At 43.3% G+C, this 18048-nt stretch overlaps 1 protein-coding gene across 1 annotated transcript in view; it reads left to right on the top strand.

Annotated features, from left to right (window-relative positions):
* The window catches only part of T265_06776 (hypothetical protein), a gene marked incomplete at both ends in the record, with an annotated part of 26061 nt that extends 9751 nt beyond the window's left edge, over positions 1–16310 (top strand). Inside the window, one exon of the mRNA XM_009172129.1 lies at positions 14400–16310. Within this exon, the coding sequence (XP_009170393.1) occupies positions 14400–16310 (1911 nt within the window). The remainder of the gene's footprint in view (positions 1–14399) is intronic.
* Between the last annotated feature and the right edge of the window lie 1738 nt (positions 16311–18048).

Raw genomic sequence — 18048 nt, 5'->3', positions numbered from 1 at the left:
AACCCAAATTGGACTGTTTTCGAGAAATACACTCATTTGAAAATCAATTTGGTTTTCACGAGAGACTCAACTGAATACGGTAAACAAGAGATTCAGTTGAGTCTCTCGTGAAAACCAAACTGATTTGCAAATGAGTGCATTTCTCGATTATTTTGGTATGTTTCAAACAAGAGCATCGTTCAGCTTTTTTCTGATGATAGGGTGAATATAGCCTTCTAAAAGGTTTACGAATTACAAACGGTAACGTCCATGCATGACTCATTTCTGTCAATCAGATGGAACCGTTGAACCAAGTGTTGATCAAGAGTCTGAGGTTTGAGAGGGAAAGATGTCTTCCAACTAAATCATATAGGGCTCCACATACCGACAGACATCTATGGTTGCTATATATGTAGGCTAAACTGAAAGTTAGATCGTAAGTATTCAATCGGTGCATATCAAAAAGAACTACTTCAAAGGTCATACTACTGTGATCTACGGTGCTCATCGGTTCTCCGGAAGTGGACCTAGCAGTTACTAAAATTACTTGGCGGTTAAATTCGCAAACGAGTTTCCACCGTTTATCTCCATCTTTCAGGTTGAAAATTTGCGGACACAGCGTGTCGAAGAGTCTTAGAAAAAACATTGTCCTGAAAGCTGAACGACTAATACGTGGTTTCCTCATCATGAGGGCTTATCAGGTCGGCATTGACTTATCCAGCTTACTAGGACGATCGAACAAGCGTGCACTTGTGTACTGGTCTGTGTGCGTATGTGTGCATGTGAGAGAACGAGATCGTGGGATGATTCTTGTGTGATGGAAGGTCATCCTGTTGGTATTGTGTTGCAGCTGCTCAGTCGTCAGGTCGACCACCCGCATCCTGCTACTGGCAGTCGCAAACCCTCATCGACGCACATTGCCATCCAGAAACCTGGTAACTAACCTGGGTGTGACCAGGTTTGCATAGGTTTTGCTCATTTACTGTCGACCTCAGACTATCGAATTGCATTGATCGCTGTGCATGGACTGCGGAGTGGGTGTGGGAATAGAGAGTCGGAAACCACGCTCGTGCCTCAATGCGGACTATTGCGCTTCTGAGCTGGCCATGGGGGGTGAATCAACGGTAAAATACAGTATCTGCAAGCAGTTGTCGAATGCGTTAGCAACCATTCATTTTACATCTGGGCTTGGTGGTCTAAGCCCATTCCACGGCCGGATGTCGTAGAAAGCTCGAAGACTGTGTTAGTGGAACGGGGCAGGCAGGTCCACCAAATGGGAAAGGCAATTTGTTACCTGTGTCAAATTCAGCACGCTTCGTCTCGGTGGGGTGTTTATGCTAAAACTACCGAAGTACAGCCAACTCCAAGGGATCTAATTTTCTCCACTAATAGAGCGCATGGTTTTTGAAATGTGACGTTTTAATGTAATTAGTTCTAAAGGTTCATGCGAAACTTGCCTTATGTTGTGCTTCATGGAGCAAGATTCAAGACTAGTTAACAAAAGGGCTTATACTGGAAGAGGTTTCCATCAGAGGGACTGAATTCACCATCCAATTATCTTCACGTGAAGGTTACTTGCACGCTTTCAAAGGGCTCTGAACACTTATGGTTGAATAGGGCGGTCAGTATTCGCACAATGGGATTGAATTTTCGAAAGTTATGGCATGTCCCTGATAGGTCAAAGTACCCGGGCAACTGAGTTCAGAGTACCAGTCCAAACTTTTGAGCCCCATTTAGGCATCCCGGGGTCTCCGCGATGCTGGGAAATTATTCCACCAGATTTTCCCGCCAGAGTTATGATTGCTTCAGTGGACAATGAAATTTGGTGGTTTTCGGTTTGAGCACAAACGCAACACAATGCAACATTTTGACGCAGAAGATTTTACTCCACTCGCAAGGGTCTTGCAGCTAAGAACATTGTGCGGCTAATAAGCCCCGTTGAATGGATAATGTTTAACTGTCTTAGTTAAACGCATACAATCCTGAACACTGTCTTCCCATCGTCTTATGCTACCAGCTTGAGAGAGAGAGAAAGTTGGTTCTCTGGTTCGTATGCAGAAGCCGAATGTGACAGCATTCAGTTCTTATCGACTCACTACAGTAGCAGCTCGAAAACCTGCACAACTTTCACGCTTGAAATAGGCTAACATCATGTCGGTTTGCTTTCTTTCTTACCTGCGGTAAGCCGTAAGCTAGTATGATACGGTCGATTGAAGCTAAGATTTAAATTACCTTGGTGTTCACCAAGAGGTCAGAAATCCCGGAGCCGTTGAATGTAATCTTACTAATACTTGGAAGTGCTAACGACATCAGAATACAATTTAGCACACTACAAAGCGCATAAAAGGTCAACTCTGACAGAGCAATACTTGGTGGGAGTCTGCTCAGTCAGCTGTAAAAGTGGTATCCGAGCATACACATCATTAGCATACAAAGTGGCGGGTGTATACAGCTGTTTACTTTTTCCACCCATCAACCAAATGGTTTTCTCAAACCAACTAATGAAGAGGTTTCGACAAACAAATGGGCGCAGCTTGATGCTACTTCCTATAAACGGTGTAATAGGCAACAAGACCGTAGGATAACGCTTTCTCCAAAACTACTACTACTATTAACTACATGTGAAATGAATGGAACGATTTTCGGTTGGTAAAAGTTGAGCACTATTAAAAGTGAACTCTCTAAGTTGTAGTGGTGTGCCTTGAAGCGACATACAATAGACAAAGTGGAAAATGGATAGGACAAAAGTATAGGACGCTCAAAGATATCGTCCGATTCGAGGAACTTCCAATAATGAACTATGGCCGACTTTGTTCAAAACTGCTGTGCTATGCTATTATTTAGTGTCTGGATAGATTCTTGGCTCAGTCCTGTTTTGCAGCGGCCATTCACTGGGCTTTGGAGTCAGTTTACATCTGTGTACACTCGGTTTGCTAGTGTCCTCGACCGAGCTGCCATCAGGTTTTTAAGTAAACGAATGCCTTGGTCTGAGAAACGGGTGCCAGCTTTTGATTACGACGAGTGTGGATCGCTGACTTGATTTTCTGGACTTTCCTACCTTCCTGACTGCTTGGTAGGATAGATGACACCATCAATATTTATACGTCAGAGTCACATCACATACTGAGCAGTATTTGTAGTTTCTGACTTGCGCAATGTTAGACGGCTCCAAAGTCTTCTGAAAGCAAGTCACACCTATGAGAACAATGTTTTATATCAACTGAGGTGCTTTGTGAAATGCTCAAAAAGCTGTATCCGCAGAAGATTTGTGAACTGAACTTAAGCGGACCGAAACTCTGGTCACCTGGAGTCATCACTGGAAAATTATTTTCAATTTTCCTGCTGTTTTACGTCCTGCCATATGCCCGCTAGTTCTACGTTCCGTTTCTCTTGGCACTCATCCTCAGTATAATCCGATTATTACTATGGCGATAAACACACTGGCTTTTGCGGGGTTCCTGTCAGTCTCTGTTACTCACATGGTCTAACTGTTGGAAACATTTCGACACGGGCTCTGGATAGGTCACAGACCAGAACAACCAAACCGAAGTTTAGTTTGCCCACTTGAATAAAGCCTAATTCAAAAGTAGCACCAAATGTTTCTCGAATGCGAGAAGCCTCTTCAACAATCACTATATTCGGATTGTCATTGATATTGAATTCGAGTTGTTTGCTGCGGTAACAACTTGAGAGATAAATGTCACTGTTATTCGGTGACCGAAATGGGTGCGCATTTTCTGTCGAATATGGTAGCAGTACATATGATGCAATTAAACTATTTCGATATGGTCTTCAGGCAAATAACACATAATATAAGGGCTTAGAGGAAGAGAAATTCACCTTACACCTGGTCACAAAGGAGACCATACCGAAGTCAAATGAATGCTACTTACGTTCTGTTTTAAATTACGGCAAGAATAATTACCAGAATACTATTTGGATTGCAGGCCCAGATTAAGCACACCAACTTCCAAACTAAGCGACCCAGGATCTGTTTCCAGTTGTTCCCCGATGGGAAACCTGTCGAACGTTTTGTGCACTCAAAACCAAGGTTGATTACTCAGGTTTCACTAATTTTTCCATAGTATCAGTGGAAAGTCACCCACTAGGATTTAGCTAATGTTGTTGGCATACTTTTCCAACTCCAATAGCCGTTGAAGATACCCAATTACTAAACCCGGCTAGTATTTATGATGATACCTTATTCGACACTTTACTGGGTGACTGATCAGGGAAACTCAAATAAGTGTGTCGGATTCGATTGTGTAAAGTTTGGAATATGACGACCCCACGAACGACAAGCCTCTTTAAGCACGCTTGGTAAAAATGAGCAATCTTGTCGTAGTAAAAAGTGAACTTATGGTTGAATGACCAAGGTAAGCGTAACCAAGTCGCTCCGACAAGCTTGTCTGGTGTCTGTTCATTTGCACGAGCTTTTATGTGCCTGCGTATGCACTACCCATGGGGTTGTTGAACAGCCCTTGTCATTTGAGGAAGTACCACTACTCAAGATTACCTGACTCGTCACTAAATGTCGCTGGCTTCGTCTACCTGGGTTTTTTTTGTAATCTCGGTTTTGTTCCATACTGTGCTGTACTACACTTTCTGAAATCCATCTTACTGTATTATATTTGTGTACTTCGCATACACGTTCGCATATGTCCCACCTCAAAAACCGAAATATTCCGGAGTGCCAAACTCTGGCCATTGATGTGCGGACCAAGCTGAATAATGGCTAGCACGAGCTAATAATATGTGGGTGCATTGGGTGTGTCCCTGAAACGGCATAGGCAACCAGACCACCTTTTACATGCAGTATATGTGTCATTTGGCTTACAGATTATGGGTCACTCGTTTACTGCTTGATCTTATTCTCATGGGTTTAAGCCAGATAAAGGGAATTCAGCTGGATGCCCATGTGACTTGGCAAAGCGCATGCGGTTGTATATGGAGTCCTATCGGTTTATTTCGGCAGGATACCAGCCCATCATTATATGTGTGGGCGAAGGCAACGTACAACGCGCTCAGTACGGGATCATGAACGTGGCAATCACAACCACTAAGTTGTAATCGGTTCGGCAAGTTCATACTAAACTGGGGTTACCACTTTTGTAAGCTTGCGGCATCAAAACTGTGAGTAGCTTCGCAACCGATACTGAGCCCAGTCTGCGAATATGAAGGTGGGGACAATTGTAAAACTTCGTATACTGACACAACCCACACAAACTTCACGGTGCTTTGAGAAGGAAAACTCATTTACGTAGCTACCCTCAGCTTTCTTGTGACATGGCTAGGTCCAATGACGTCTTTACTGGGGTGGACACATACAAGGTGGAACTAGCTTGTATCCCTGATCTTCACTAGAATGTTCACCCTAAACTCATGTACATGGTGATTGACGATTGACGCCCATGTAATCTTAAGGCTCACTCCGTAGTGACTCTAGTTGCAAACCTCGGAAGTGGTAATGTAGTATGGTCGATTAAGCAAGATCATTACGGTAGCTAGACGATCCTGATCACGTTTTGGGAATCTTGAGCATGAAAATATTGCACAGTGCACGCTACTACTAAAGCAGAATTCTGGTCAAACCTCTGAATTGTTGTCCGTCAAAATAAGATTCAGCTGTGAAGAAGAGGGGCCAAGTGAAACCGTTTTGTGATGTGTGGAATTCCCTCTAAATACGTTTTCTCTAAAGGGTGACAATTGAACTAGGGACGGTCACTTTCCAATAACGAATACAAAGACCGCTTCATTCAGGTGAAGAATTTCATAAAGGAGAGATTCAGCTGAGTCCCCCTTGAAAACCAAAGTGATGTGCAAATGGGTGTATCTGTCGAATTCTCTCTAACACCGAATTGGCGGAAACTCGGGGAATGCAGCTACTTGATGAGCACCAAAAAAGGTGAAACCAGTCGTTGGCCGTCAAAGAGTTCTCAGTAACTTTATGAGTAGTAAGAACATGTAAGAATTTATTTTCGTTACTCGGTATGGTCAGTACGTCAGGTTTTCAAAAGTTTGGAAAGTGTGGTAAATTAGGTGTGATGTAAAGCCAAGTAAGCCGATTTCATTCTGTATGGTACTAGTACATAATCCGCTGCGGATCTCGTAGCCCTTTCAGTTTATCCTGAACAGTCATCCCAGTCACCTTCCAGGTTATTCTGACCTGGAACAATATTTCAAATAATATGAGAGGTGATCATAAATGCAAATAATCTGGTTTGTTATCACCTTTTGACTTGTGTTCTACAGATTGTACGGGTACCAATACTCTTTGTCCACTGGTCACAGTATCCGTCTTAAACCCGTAAAACTAACTCATACATTACTTCTACTAATTTTGGGAGCAACGTCAGCTTCCAAACTTTAACAGTTAACCATTTTCAAATCCCTGACATGCGTAACTACGACAGAATGGATGAAAGCGACACATCTGAGACTATTCCTGCTACATGGAGCCAAAAATCATTAAAAATACAACTTGTTCATTGAATTAGATGACCCATATATATAAAGTTGACCGAAATAGAACAGAAAAGCGGGTCAGATGGGTCCACATCTACCTCATTTATGGTTTTTGTCTAACGGTGTAAGGGGTTGCCAAACCGAATGATGGCTCGGCAGACTGTTTACGTTAGATATAACGTTTACAGCCACTTCAGTGGTGTAAAAGTATCAGTGATGCTTGCTCTTCGTAATCCACTGGCATATTTTTTTTATCAAAAAATGCACGTCTACAAAGAATCAAAAGTGGATCAAAGTTGTACTACAGCAATCCCATATCAGTAGACTAAACTGAACTGAACGTAATGAGAAAATCCTTGACACCACACAATATATCAGCTCACCAGTCGGGACAGAAGCCAAACTTACAGACCATTGGCTGGGTGAGCAAAGCTCCTTGGCAGGGAAGTATCAGACAGACTATGCTGCATAGCGAGCAGAAGAACCTGCCGTTTTTACGGGACGCTTGTTCCCATAACGTCTGACTGATATTAACAGCCCTCTGCAGCATGGGGGGGGGGAGGGTGGCGGTGATGAGTAGGAAATCTTTTTAACTTTCAAGCTGTGCATATCCTCTATGTCTAAGCTTGTTTAGGTATAAAAATCTACTCGAGTCATATGAGTATGCAAAGTGTGCGTAATTGCAGAAAGTATATCGGGAAGAAAAGTGACGCGAATTGCAGCAGGTTAGCCTCACAACGTAGCCGTTTTATCTGTGCTAATGTTACTGATAAGCGAAGCTTTCTTTGCAGCATAGGCGTACGTTCTGTCAACAAAAAAGAGAACCGGTTAATTGGTGGAGGAAATTAGAATAAGAATTCACACGATTAGCAGAGCAGCTTGTCAAACAGTACCGAGTAATAGGATAAAAACGATTTAGTAGCAGGTGTTTTGAAATCAGATGCCCCCACTTAACCTTCTGAACCATTGAAGCCTCTCGGTGTTTTCCGTCCTCTGGAAACCATTGTTGCAGAGCAGACAGAAGCGCAGAACAAATGGATTTTTACAGTTATTGAGGAGTGCTCAGAGTGCTCTGTTCTCTTTTGCAGAAGAAATAGCATAGATACTGTGCGGATAACAAAATCCCCTGCAGCGTCACACAGTGTACCGATTTTGTACTAACCTATGCATAGATGCAAGATCGTTAGGGAAAAACTAACGGCTGTAGTTTTCACTCAGTCAGTAAACCCAACAACTAACACCGCAGTTTGTGGTTTGTTAGTTTTTCCTCCAACCAGCAACACGGGCCAAGATGAACGTCTGCAATTTGGTCTCCCAATAGAGTGAACTGGCAACAAGCTTGTTAGATGCTTTGTTTTGTGAACGCTACACTTTGCATCATTCATCCGAACACTTGTAGCCCAAAATGTCCGAAAACGATTCAAGCTTCGTCCCTAGAACAAGATCTTTGTTTGAAAGCAGTGTGATGATGGATTTAGCGGAGTGATTTGGAATGAGTTCCTGCTGTAACGGCCGAAACACTTAAGGTTTCTCAGTGGACCGACCACTTGCTCTTTAGTTGCAGATTTCAGAAGCTGATCTGTCACAAGGCTAAGAAGAATTCCGGCGTGAATATTTGAGGCAAATTACTAAATAGTCAGCTAGGGGGTGTAAAACACCTGTTTGTCCTTTCTGGGAACTAACGACACTCAGGAAAGTTTAGACGAAGAGACTTCAATTTTTACCCACTGGTAATGTGTTGTCCTTCGAACTTTACGGTACATACTTGAGCGCAATATTTACCTGGGTGATCTTAATATCCTCGAAAGACAGATGCTTTACGTCCGGCCGAAAAAAACCTATCCGTTTCCCCGTTAAAATCCTTTCAAGTTTTCTCGCTGGCCTACTTCTATCTAACACACCATCGAATTGCAACATGGTGTTTTGCTTGCATGGTTACGATATTATGATAGAATCATTACATCTTTTTACTCAAGCGAAAGGTGACAGGAGGGAGGATAAACGGGCATCCGTAGACCGAAAATGAACTCGATTTTGAACACAAATGGTAGCGCTGATAGTGTCACAAAGTTCAAATTCGGGATCCATGTACGGCTACCGAAAGATGCAGACTTGTCACCTCTCACTGATAATGTCAAAAAGGGTGACAATGTGTCCTACTGGTGAATGCTAATTTGGCTTGAGACCTCCAAGCCTGGCATTAGGATAGATAAGAGAGAGTGACGGACCAAACGGAGTCGTTCGACTCAGCCCTAGGAGGATTCGTCTATTTTAGCCCACCCAATAATCCTACTGGTCCATACCTGGTATTCGCGTGGTGAGTAGGTGGGAGCAGCATCCGATTACACCCTATCTTAACAGATCTCAAAATTAGTTGGGTTATGCCCATCAGTGTCACTCACGGTAAGTGTAGTGTTTTCTATTTTAACTTTTTTCCTGTTGGATCTTATCAGACAGTTGCAAGAAATCGAGTGGTAATCTAAATGATAAATGGGGCAGTTTATGAGGTTCCTGTAGTAATGACTACTGAAACAGATTGAAACACCTGCAAATTTGTGCGCTTGTTTTTATGTATCCATTATAAGCAGTCTGATTTGGGCAAGTGGTGGATCATTATCTGCTGAGTAAAATTACTCAAATCTAACTAGTCAGTGAAACCCAAAGGAAGTGAGTTTTCCGATTCCGATATTCCACTCACGATTTTCGAGGACTCTAAAGGTCAAATTCTAGTGCGCAATACGGTCAGCTGGAGGATAAGAGGTGTCTGGATTAATGATCATTTGTAATGTCCGCTCGGGTTACTGGGGCAACCCCAAAGCACTGTTGCTGAAGTGAATGATTTAGATTAGTGGCTTTTTGCCGGGCTATATCTGGAAGTGCGAAAGGGGCATTAGAGAGGCAAGTTGGTCTACTTCAACGGCTAGCCAAAAACCCCTCCCGAGACTCTCCTATAAAGGTGTTTCCTTGAACTACAACTTATGAGCTTGCCTGTGAACCCACTAGGAGTTTCATCTCATCCTTGCTCATCTCCGTCCTGTCCTCTGACAAACTTCCAGAGATTTTCGTTCATGAACACAGCACTACAGACGTAGAGTGGAACACACTGGCAAAAACATCCAGCTTCAAGTTTGCTGAAAATAGTAATGCGTACTTATCACTTGATCATCACCACATCTGTGGAATGCCATCAGTTGTCCGTTAGTTTAACAATAAAGCTTCATTGCTATTCAATATGTATGGTTGAAATGAGGCTTGACTTGACCAAAGGAGGAGAAAATTCACAGTTTGACGGGCCAGAAGTTGAAATACCTTTGAAAAGAGAATCACCATTTTTTACTCACCTAGAAGCCTAAGGGTTATTCATATGGCGGGTAAAAAGACAAGGAGAAATCGATGCTCTGAAAACTGGGCACGTTACGTGGAAGAGACATGTCCTCTTCCGGGTTCCCTTATGTGACGGCAAGGAATACTCAGCGAAATATACAAGGGATCCTGAAAGACGATCGGTGTGCCACCCATCAGTATATACCTTTTCAAACAGGCAAGGAGCTTTTCATTCTCGCGAAAGTAATCTCTTGAGTTATAAAGCACTATGGAGGGCATGAGAAGTGTAAGTTTTAGTTAGTAAGGGTAAGTGGCACTCTGTAGTTGGACAGAGACTAAGATTCGCAGCGGCAGTTTCGAACATCCGGATTCGAAACTCGAAACTTGGATACGGGCCCCGAAAGCGGTCTCCGATATAAGGACAATCAAAACCTAATTATTCTCAAGAAAAATCACCATGAACACAGCATGTAGTTACTGATTATTGGATTTACTTCCTGAGAAGAGCTATGTCCCTGCATTTTATGGATGTAAATTTAAGGGAATCAGCTGCAAAGAATACTCATTTGGCCTACTGTTCCAAAAAGTATTCGAACGAATTTTCGTTGACAACTAGCAAACTATTCGTGTGTTAGGTAGAAATTTTTCCAGTCCGAAAAGGTCAAGCAACATGTGAAACTTGGAACGCAGTTTTCACTGTTGCCTCACACGAAAGCCACGAGTTTGTAGTAGCTCGATGCCCGGTTAAAATATGTGAGTGGCTGCTTTTGAAGGAAACTTCAGGCATTGAGCAGTCACATAAATTGATCAAAACAACATATTGTGAGGTTACACAAGAAGACATCAAAATATTTTGTGGATTCAGAATACATGTTCCCGCATCATAGCATAAAGAGGAAATAGGATGCACAAACAATACATCTATGGATCATCGGTTTCCATGGTAATGGTTGTCCAGTTCTCCATTGCAGAAATCGAAGGAGAGAGGACACTTGGCTTTTTTGAGGAGTAGGCAGGGCAAAGGGTAACGATCCACGCTTTAGATAGGTTGGCAGTCTGCAATGGAGCAATGGGAGTCGAAAGTGAAAGCAACAAACTCATCCAAATCTCTCAGTCCTCACTTCGACCTCGGCTTATCAGAAACTAACTACATTTTCTCGTTCAAAATAAACTCTGGCTTACTATGTACACGTGTGTTTGAGAAACGATGGATAGTGTGGCCAATGATATAAATGCAGCCTCGAGCGCTTGGAAAAAATGCTCTAGCTCACACATAATATTCAACAATTGTTCTTAGGACCTTCACATAGGACCATTTGCATGTATCCACTCGTTATGCGATTGAACAATATTCCTTGGTAAATCACTAACGACTTTCTTGCCTGTAGTGTCTAGCAGTTCCATGAATGCGACAACACTGAAAATCGAGGGCCGATGGGCGAAGTGCGGGAATGGACCGTTTCAGATCATTTTTGGGCTCAAATGGTTTCAGTTGAAGAACTTTTTTGGCGCGCTGTGTAATAGCGAGTATATTTCGCAAACAGTCTATAGTACATTACCATTTGATTGTCGATAGAGCGGAGTTTCATCCGTGTACTCAGGGTGACGTTTTGTCTTGGATATGAAGAGATTCGGTTCCCAGTGGCGTGTACCGCGGTTATCTGATCAGACATGTATTAGGAAGGTTAAGTGGGCACGTCAGATAGGGTTTTACTCTTTGTTAGGGATCTTCGTTCGTACTAGTCAGTTAGAGACCGTCACATCTACTAGAGTTTGCTCGTTATTCACACGCTGATGTTAGTAAGAGTTCTTTGGTTTTGGTTTCCTGAAATAGTATCCGAGTAGTTGTACTGCTGTGGTTTGTTTTTTAAGATTAACCCGTTGAGAGAGGTCGTTTTCGTGAAAGAACGATATTCATCGTTCTGTCTGAAGGGGAACGAAGGCGTAATCAGCTAAGAACGATCCCCTGATTAGGCATACACTCGCAATGTCGAGTGTGGCTGGGAAGCAAAAACGAGCCTTTTTGAAGTACATGTTGAGGCCATCATCTAAATAAATTTAGTGAATCTGGGATTGAGTGCATCAGGTTTCACCGCTGAGCTTTATCAGGAAGCCAAAAACATTGATAAAGTGTCTTAATTTGAAACTTTGAACACAGTAATTCTTCAGAAGCGAAATCAGTCCGAAGAATGGTCACTCTGCTGGAGAGCGTGCAGCAGGTTTTTCTCTTTTATCCAAGACTGATGGCGCGTTACCCTAGAAAAGAGACAGTTATTCATTTCTTCGTGTTGGCGATAGTCTCTTCTGCTGAATTGCTTTGTGCACACATCATGACATTGTAACTTGCAATGTGTAGTTTTCTCGAAAGAAGTCTGTAATTAACATAAAATTTCATGGGTAATCACTTCAGTGGACCACAAAGGTAAAGTACTCTAGAAGGATTTTTCAGCATAGTTCCTTCGATTGGAAGTTGCGGTAGCATGAATAGACTACTCTGTACGAAGCGTTCGGTGAGGCACACTTTTAAGCTCTGAAGGGGGTGAAGTGATAAGTCACCTGATGTCCTATTTGCTTAAGGAAAAATAACTAGTATCAAATGACCGGACGAAAACAGAATGTTCACCTGAAGTCCCCAACTTATTCCCTGATAGCTTATAGTGTTCCTCATTAACTCTGCAAGATAGAAGTATCGCTATTACCTACATCTGACTGAGTGAATAGGTGAGTATACTTTAGAAGTTTCATCCATACACTGCAGTTCGGTGATTCAGGGGGTGAGATGGCTAAGTGGTTGGAGCGCAAAGTTACTGACCGGAACCCGATCCCCTGTCTAGGCTTACGCAACCTGGCAGTATCCCAGGCCCCGTGCTTCCTTCGGGTGTTATGGCAGCCGGGCACCGAAAGGTTGTTAAGGCTGAAAGATTAAAAGGATCGATAACTGTTTCTTCCAGTCACAGTGGAGGATTGCGTAAAGGTCACATAGCCTCACCTTAACACCTGCCTGTACACAAATAGATAGTGTGATAAAACGAAATAACGCTGGTTGTATCCTTGTTTTACCGTCCCTAATAATGAAACAGCTACATCGGGCTCGAAAAGTGCCTCAGAATGTTCTCTGTCAACAGTAATTCACATCACTTATACTCACTCCAATAAAAAGGTGGGTGAAAAGCCTATTGCTAACTATCTGGCTACCCATGTAAATAAATGTAAGTCTATGGATGAACTATAGTAAGAAAACTGGAGTACACGAACACTGCAGGCATCAAGTTCACAAAAACTAAGATGAGTGCTGAATTCGTTATACGAAATCTATTACGACGCAGGCAACATTTTTCGGCTCTACGAGCACCTTACTTCATGGCGTTAAATAGCACAGTGCCGATGACGGAACGACCGCCTGCCGCATATTCTCGATTCCCACATGTCGCAGGTTGTTTATTCATAGGGTTTTTCCTCATATGTCTTAAGGGGAAAAGCCCCGTTGATTCAGATCCGCTAATGATGGAGGCCATATCAAGAAACCATCAAATCTTACGAGTCTCTGACGTAGGATCTATCTCGAGTGTTCTATTCTCGTCTTGTAGAAGTATGCATGAGTGATTCAATTCAGTGAACTGAAACTGAACAGCGAAAATGTACTCAAGGAGTTGAGCGCTTCTTTAACAAAATAAGGACCAGTTATCAGACTCTGCAGATCTCTGGACTAAACAAGCTGCATGTCACAAGCTGGTTTGTTTGAGTACATCGGTAAGCATACCTTCACTGACTCTCATCGCATGACAATACAACTCCGAATACGCACATTTCTCATATACCGATTTTTGGTGGACGTAGCGGTAAAGTCACACTAGATCAGATGTTGAATTTCATCACCAGTGACTATCTATACTCATTCTGGCAAATGAAACGGATATTTCCGTCTTGAGCTTTCAACAAATGCTATCCTTCCAAACAATCATCTTTCTAGTGAATAGTCACATGGGTTGTGGTTGGTGAATTATAAGCTGTTGCTGTTCCTGCTTTCAGTGGTGGCAGGCTTTTGAGCTTTGGTCACTTAGCACTTATCCTTATGTATATTCGACAGCAATGGGCCAATAAAAGCCTCTTGTTTTTGAAGTGTCACCAGTGCATCTTTGAATACATTTACAATTCAGCATCTCTGTCAACAACGGTCTCAGTTACTTTCAAGGTCTCTGCTTCCACACACCACTTTGTAAGGCAAATAGAACGTAAATGCAGAGTCTAGTTTGTCGCCCAACAGTTTTTCCCAACAAACAGAGAGAACTAATGGAATCGTCGTCTGTCTGCAAGCGACGTCAGCCCTGGTGTTTGTTTAAATTGCTTATAGTTGTTTTCTCTCCTATACAGTCTGGAAACACTTATGAAACTAGAATTTTGTGGTCCCCCTCAAAAACACTAATTCTTTGAGATAGCCATGGATTTTTGAGTATTCTGATTTCCGTTTTCCATAACTGATATTTCTCAGATTGATAAAATCCTACCTTAGAAAAAAGCTTACTCCCCACACTTAGTTGACACTCCTGGTGACCATTCGATAGCATATGCCTTTAATCTGTCCTACTGTCCGTCCGTTAGTGAATGCTCTTTTCCACTACTTCTGATTTCAGTCACACCGTGAATCACTCGAACGTGTTTCAGACCAATCGACCAATCACGTTCATAAGAAGGAAGACCGGGTGAAGCGTCCGATGAATGCTTTCATGGTCTGGTCCCGTGGGCAGCGTCGGCGTATGGCCCAGGAGAACCCGAAGATGCACAATTCAGAAATCAGCAAAAGGTTGGGTTCGTTGTGGAAAAGCTTGTGCGAAACTGACAAAAAGCCATTCATTGACGAAGCCAAGCGCCTTCGAGCAAATCATATGGCGCAGTATCCGGACTACAAGTATCGACCAAGGCGGAAACACAGACCGATGGAGAAACAGAAAAAGGGTTCATCATCAGTCAATGCGGTGATGGGATCCTACTTGGGCGGAAGTGGTTCAACTCCAGCAATGCTTGGACGTACCGGTGGTGGGCTGACTCATCCCGCTCGTCACATGAGCAATTTGTTTGATGCTCTTGGATCGTGTCCTCAGAGATCGGCTCATTTTAGCCAGCACATTCACAAGCACGAGCACCACCATCATCTTCACGGGTTGTTTGGTCATCCCCATCAAACACAAGCAAACTATACAGGACAACATCCACCGTACCTTCCTTCACATCTAGCAGGAATAATGAATGAAAATCCGCCTTTTGGGACAGTCACACCGCCTATAGGTGGTGCGTTTCACTCAACGAGTTCAACGAATCCATCGGATGATTCGGCAGCAAACTACCTCAGTCAAAGCCTTGTGCCATATTACAATGCAGTCAGCGAAGATGAAGGCGGGCTTCGAACTGGCCGCGCATGGCCACCATTTGAACATGCTTCGGCAGAATATCCCTCCTCTTACCAACAAGTTTCTTATCCAACTAGGCCGATAATGAACGCTTTGGAGTCCAGCTATCGCGATAATGAAGACGAAAACTTACGGTTGTCTACTAGAAATCAAGCCGTTATTCCCCAGAGAATGGGATCCGACAATCAGCACGGAAGGCAAGAGATAGCTCTTATTGAATCTCGAACCGACCCATCAACCTTACACCCAACGGCAACTGAACCCGACGCAGCGCCATTTACAAACGTTTCGGCAATAGCGTTGACAACGGGGGACCCCTCTGAAGATAAGCTAGGGCATAGCACATGTCGAAGCCCTAACCTGAATTCTGGCAGCCAAACTCTCGGACCCAATCCTTGGGCCTTGCTCTACCCAACGGCAGCCGGCAACGAATCATCGTCGTTAGAACACCCTTGTACAGATCGCACAACAGCGATGAGGTCTAACCAGACCGGGGGTTCTAGTATTGACTCACCGCCGCCGTTTTCTTCCGGCCGCAGAAGTGGAGCAAGCACACCGGTGCAGAGGGGAATAAATCCAACCAATAGCAGCGCTGCGGCCGCCATGATGGCAGCAATGGCTGCGGCAAACTATGCTGCATCTCAGTTAGCTTATTACGGGGTCAGCGGAAGTAACGAATCTGGTACTGACACTAGATTATCTAGTGAGGTCAAGTTATCCACTGTGGGGTCCGGTCCTCAAGATCACTCTGGCTGGTCAAGTTGTGATGTCCAAAACTTTTCAACTCGAACCACCATGTCTTCCTGGTCTGGTGGACAGAAATCAGATAACGGAGCATTCGGATCAAGGTCGAATGCAGCATGCCCTCCGAGTGAAGCACAAAATCCCTACACAGCCTACTTGCAATTAGAAAATTATTCACAGCAGCATCCTTTGAATTCTCGTTTAATGACTACACCATATACAAAACAATTTTGGCCCGACCGATATGATCTATCTAGTCCAGCATGTGACTCAAACGCGCCACTGTCACTTACATCCGGATTTTCTATGCAGCAACTGGCTCACAAGGTATATTCATCTAGACCACTTTGTTTTGACCAGGTAAATGCCGTCAAAGATCCATCAGATTCATGAACTTTGCACAGCTTCCAGATCCGGCGTCGTTTCACTCTGATGTAGACTTGCCTGTTTTCCATCAATTTTTACAGTAATCAAACCAGCGGCGTAATCATACTTCCCACAAAACAAAGATACCACCAGTCATTAAAACTAGTCTGTCCTGACATCGGTCAACTGAAGTGCTCTATACTGGAAGAGTACATCTCCCATCAGTTCATCCGACCCCTTCTCGGGAACAATGCCCCTACCAGACAAGTCTTTCCGTTGAACGTCCAAACGTGGGCTACTCCTATACCATCAACAGGAAACAAACAAACGTCTGAGTGCAGTGTGCACTGACAAACACAAGCGCTCGTGAGCCGAATATGTTCTGCTAAACGGAAAATCTTCCTTCCAAAGACTGCGTCCCTTTTCACGGTGCACACCTGACCTATGAATCCAAGTCGACTAGGCATTTCTTATCTATCTGACTTTACAGCTTGTTTGAGGAGTGAAATCCATCCATGGATAGGGCTTCCTTGATGAGGTACGCAGGCTCACTCATTCCTTCAGTTTGAAAAGTGGAAATCACCTTGTCACAAAGGCACTTAGCTAGCATACACAACAGGCACTCAAATGGAGCTCCTTATCCCACCACTAAACAGCGACTGCATGACAAATTCTTCAGTAACTCGCATTCAATGCAAGTGAATAACTTCCTTAATTTGGTCCTCCGTGAGACAAATGTGGTGTTTGTACAGAATTAGATGATATTATGTAGGTGACAACTTGTTACCACTGTACACTATCCCCATGTGTATTTTCACGGAATTGACCTGTGATTTTTTCTGTTTGGATGTTTTGTTCAAACCGGTGGGAAGCGGAGTTCCCGTAGCTAAAAACCCATAGATTGCTGGTGGTGTGAGGAGATCAATGAATTTTAGTGGAGATTTTGTCCTGTAAGTGAAGCCAGCCGAGAAGTGCTTCTCGGTTTTTCGGTACAGACTGGCTTCACTTACAGGAAGGAATCTCCAGTAAAGGCTAGAATTCAGTTGTTGGCTTATGCTTTCTCCTGATAACACTGATTTAATTCGGCAGACAGCTCCCGAGGTTTTTATTTCCACAATCCAGGACCCAAGTGATGGATGATATAGACCCAGCTTGTCACGGCTGACAAGATAAACCAGCTTACTGATAATACTACTACTACTACTACTACTAATAATAATAATGAGGAATGGTCGTCACTAGATGAAATCCACATCCTAACTTACAATCCTGATGAGGCGTAAGAATTTTGGCTTGAGTTTCGTGCCTATACGGACCAAGAACCCAAACTTTGCAAACATGGTTCTCATGTTATGGATGTTTTGGACGGATGAACTTTCGTCCTTTTCTGTGCATCGTATTGCGTCACCCGCACAGTATCGGTCTTAGGATCGGACAGGGTGGAATTGTCACACAGTTGGCGCCAAGAATTGACCGAGATAGGTTTTGGAATCTAGGAAAGCTTTATCACGTCAATTGCTGCACTTTCAGTTGTATACCTCGAAAGCAAGGGTGTATTATTCCGACTGGAGGGGTTGAATTTGATAAAGAAAAATGGGTAAACTCAGCGTGAGTGAATTCAGACTAATTGGTTGATATGTTCATGTGATGTAAGATGAGTTCTTGCAGAAAAAAAAGCATTGAATAGTTGAACTGAAGAATTTCAAACGTAAGGCGTAATCCACACCGGCCAAAGTGTATGACAGAAAAGTAGTACGCTTATAAA

Source organism: Opisthorchis viverrini (genome assembly GCF_000715545.1).
Source record: "Opisthorchis viverrini unplaced genomic scaffold opera_v5_145, whole genome shotgun sequence".
Classification (NCBI taxonomy): Eukaryota; Metazoa; Platyhelminthes; class Trematoda; order Opisthorchiida; family Opisthorchiidae; genus Opisthorchis; species Opisthorchis viverrini.
This window is presented reverse-complemented; position numbering and strand designations above follow the sequence as displayed.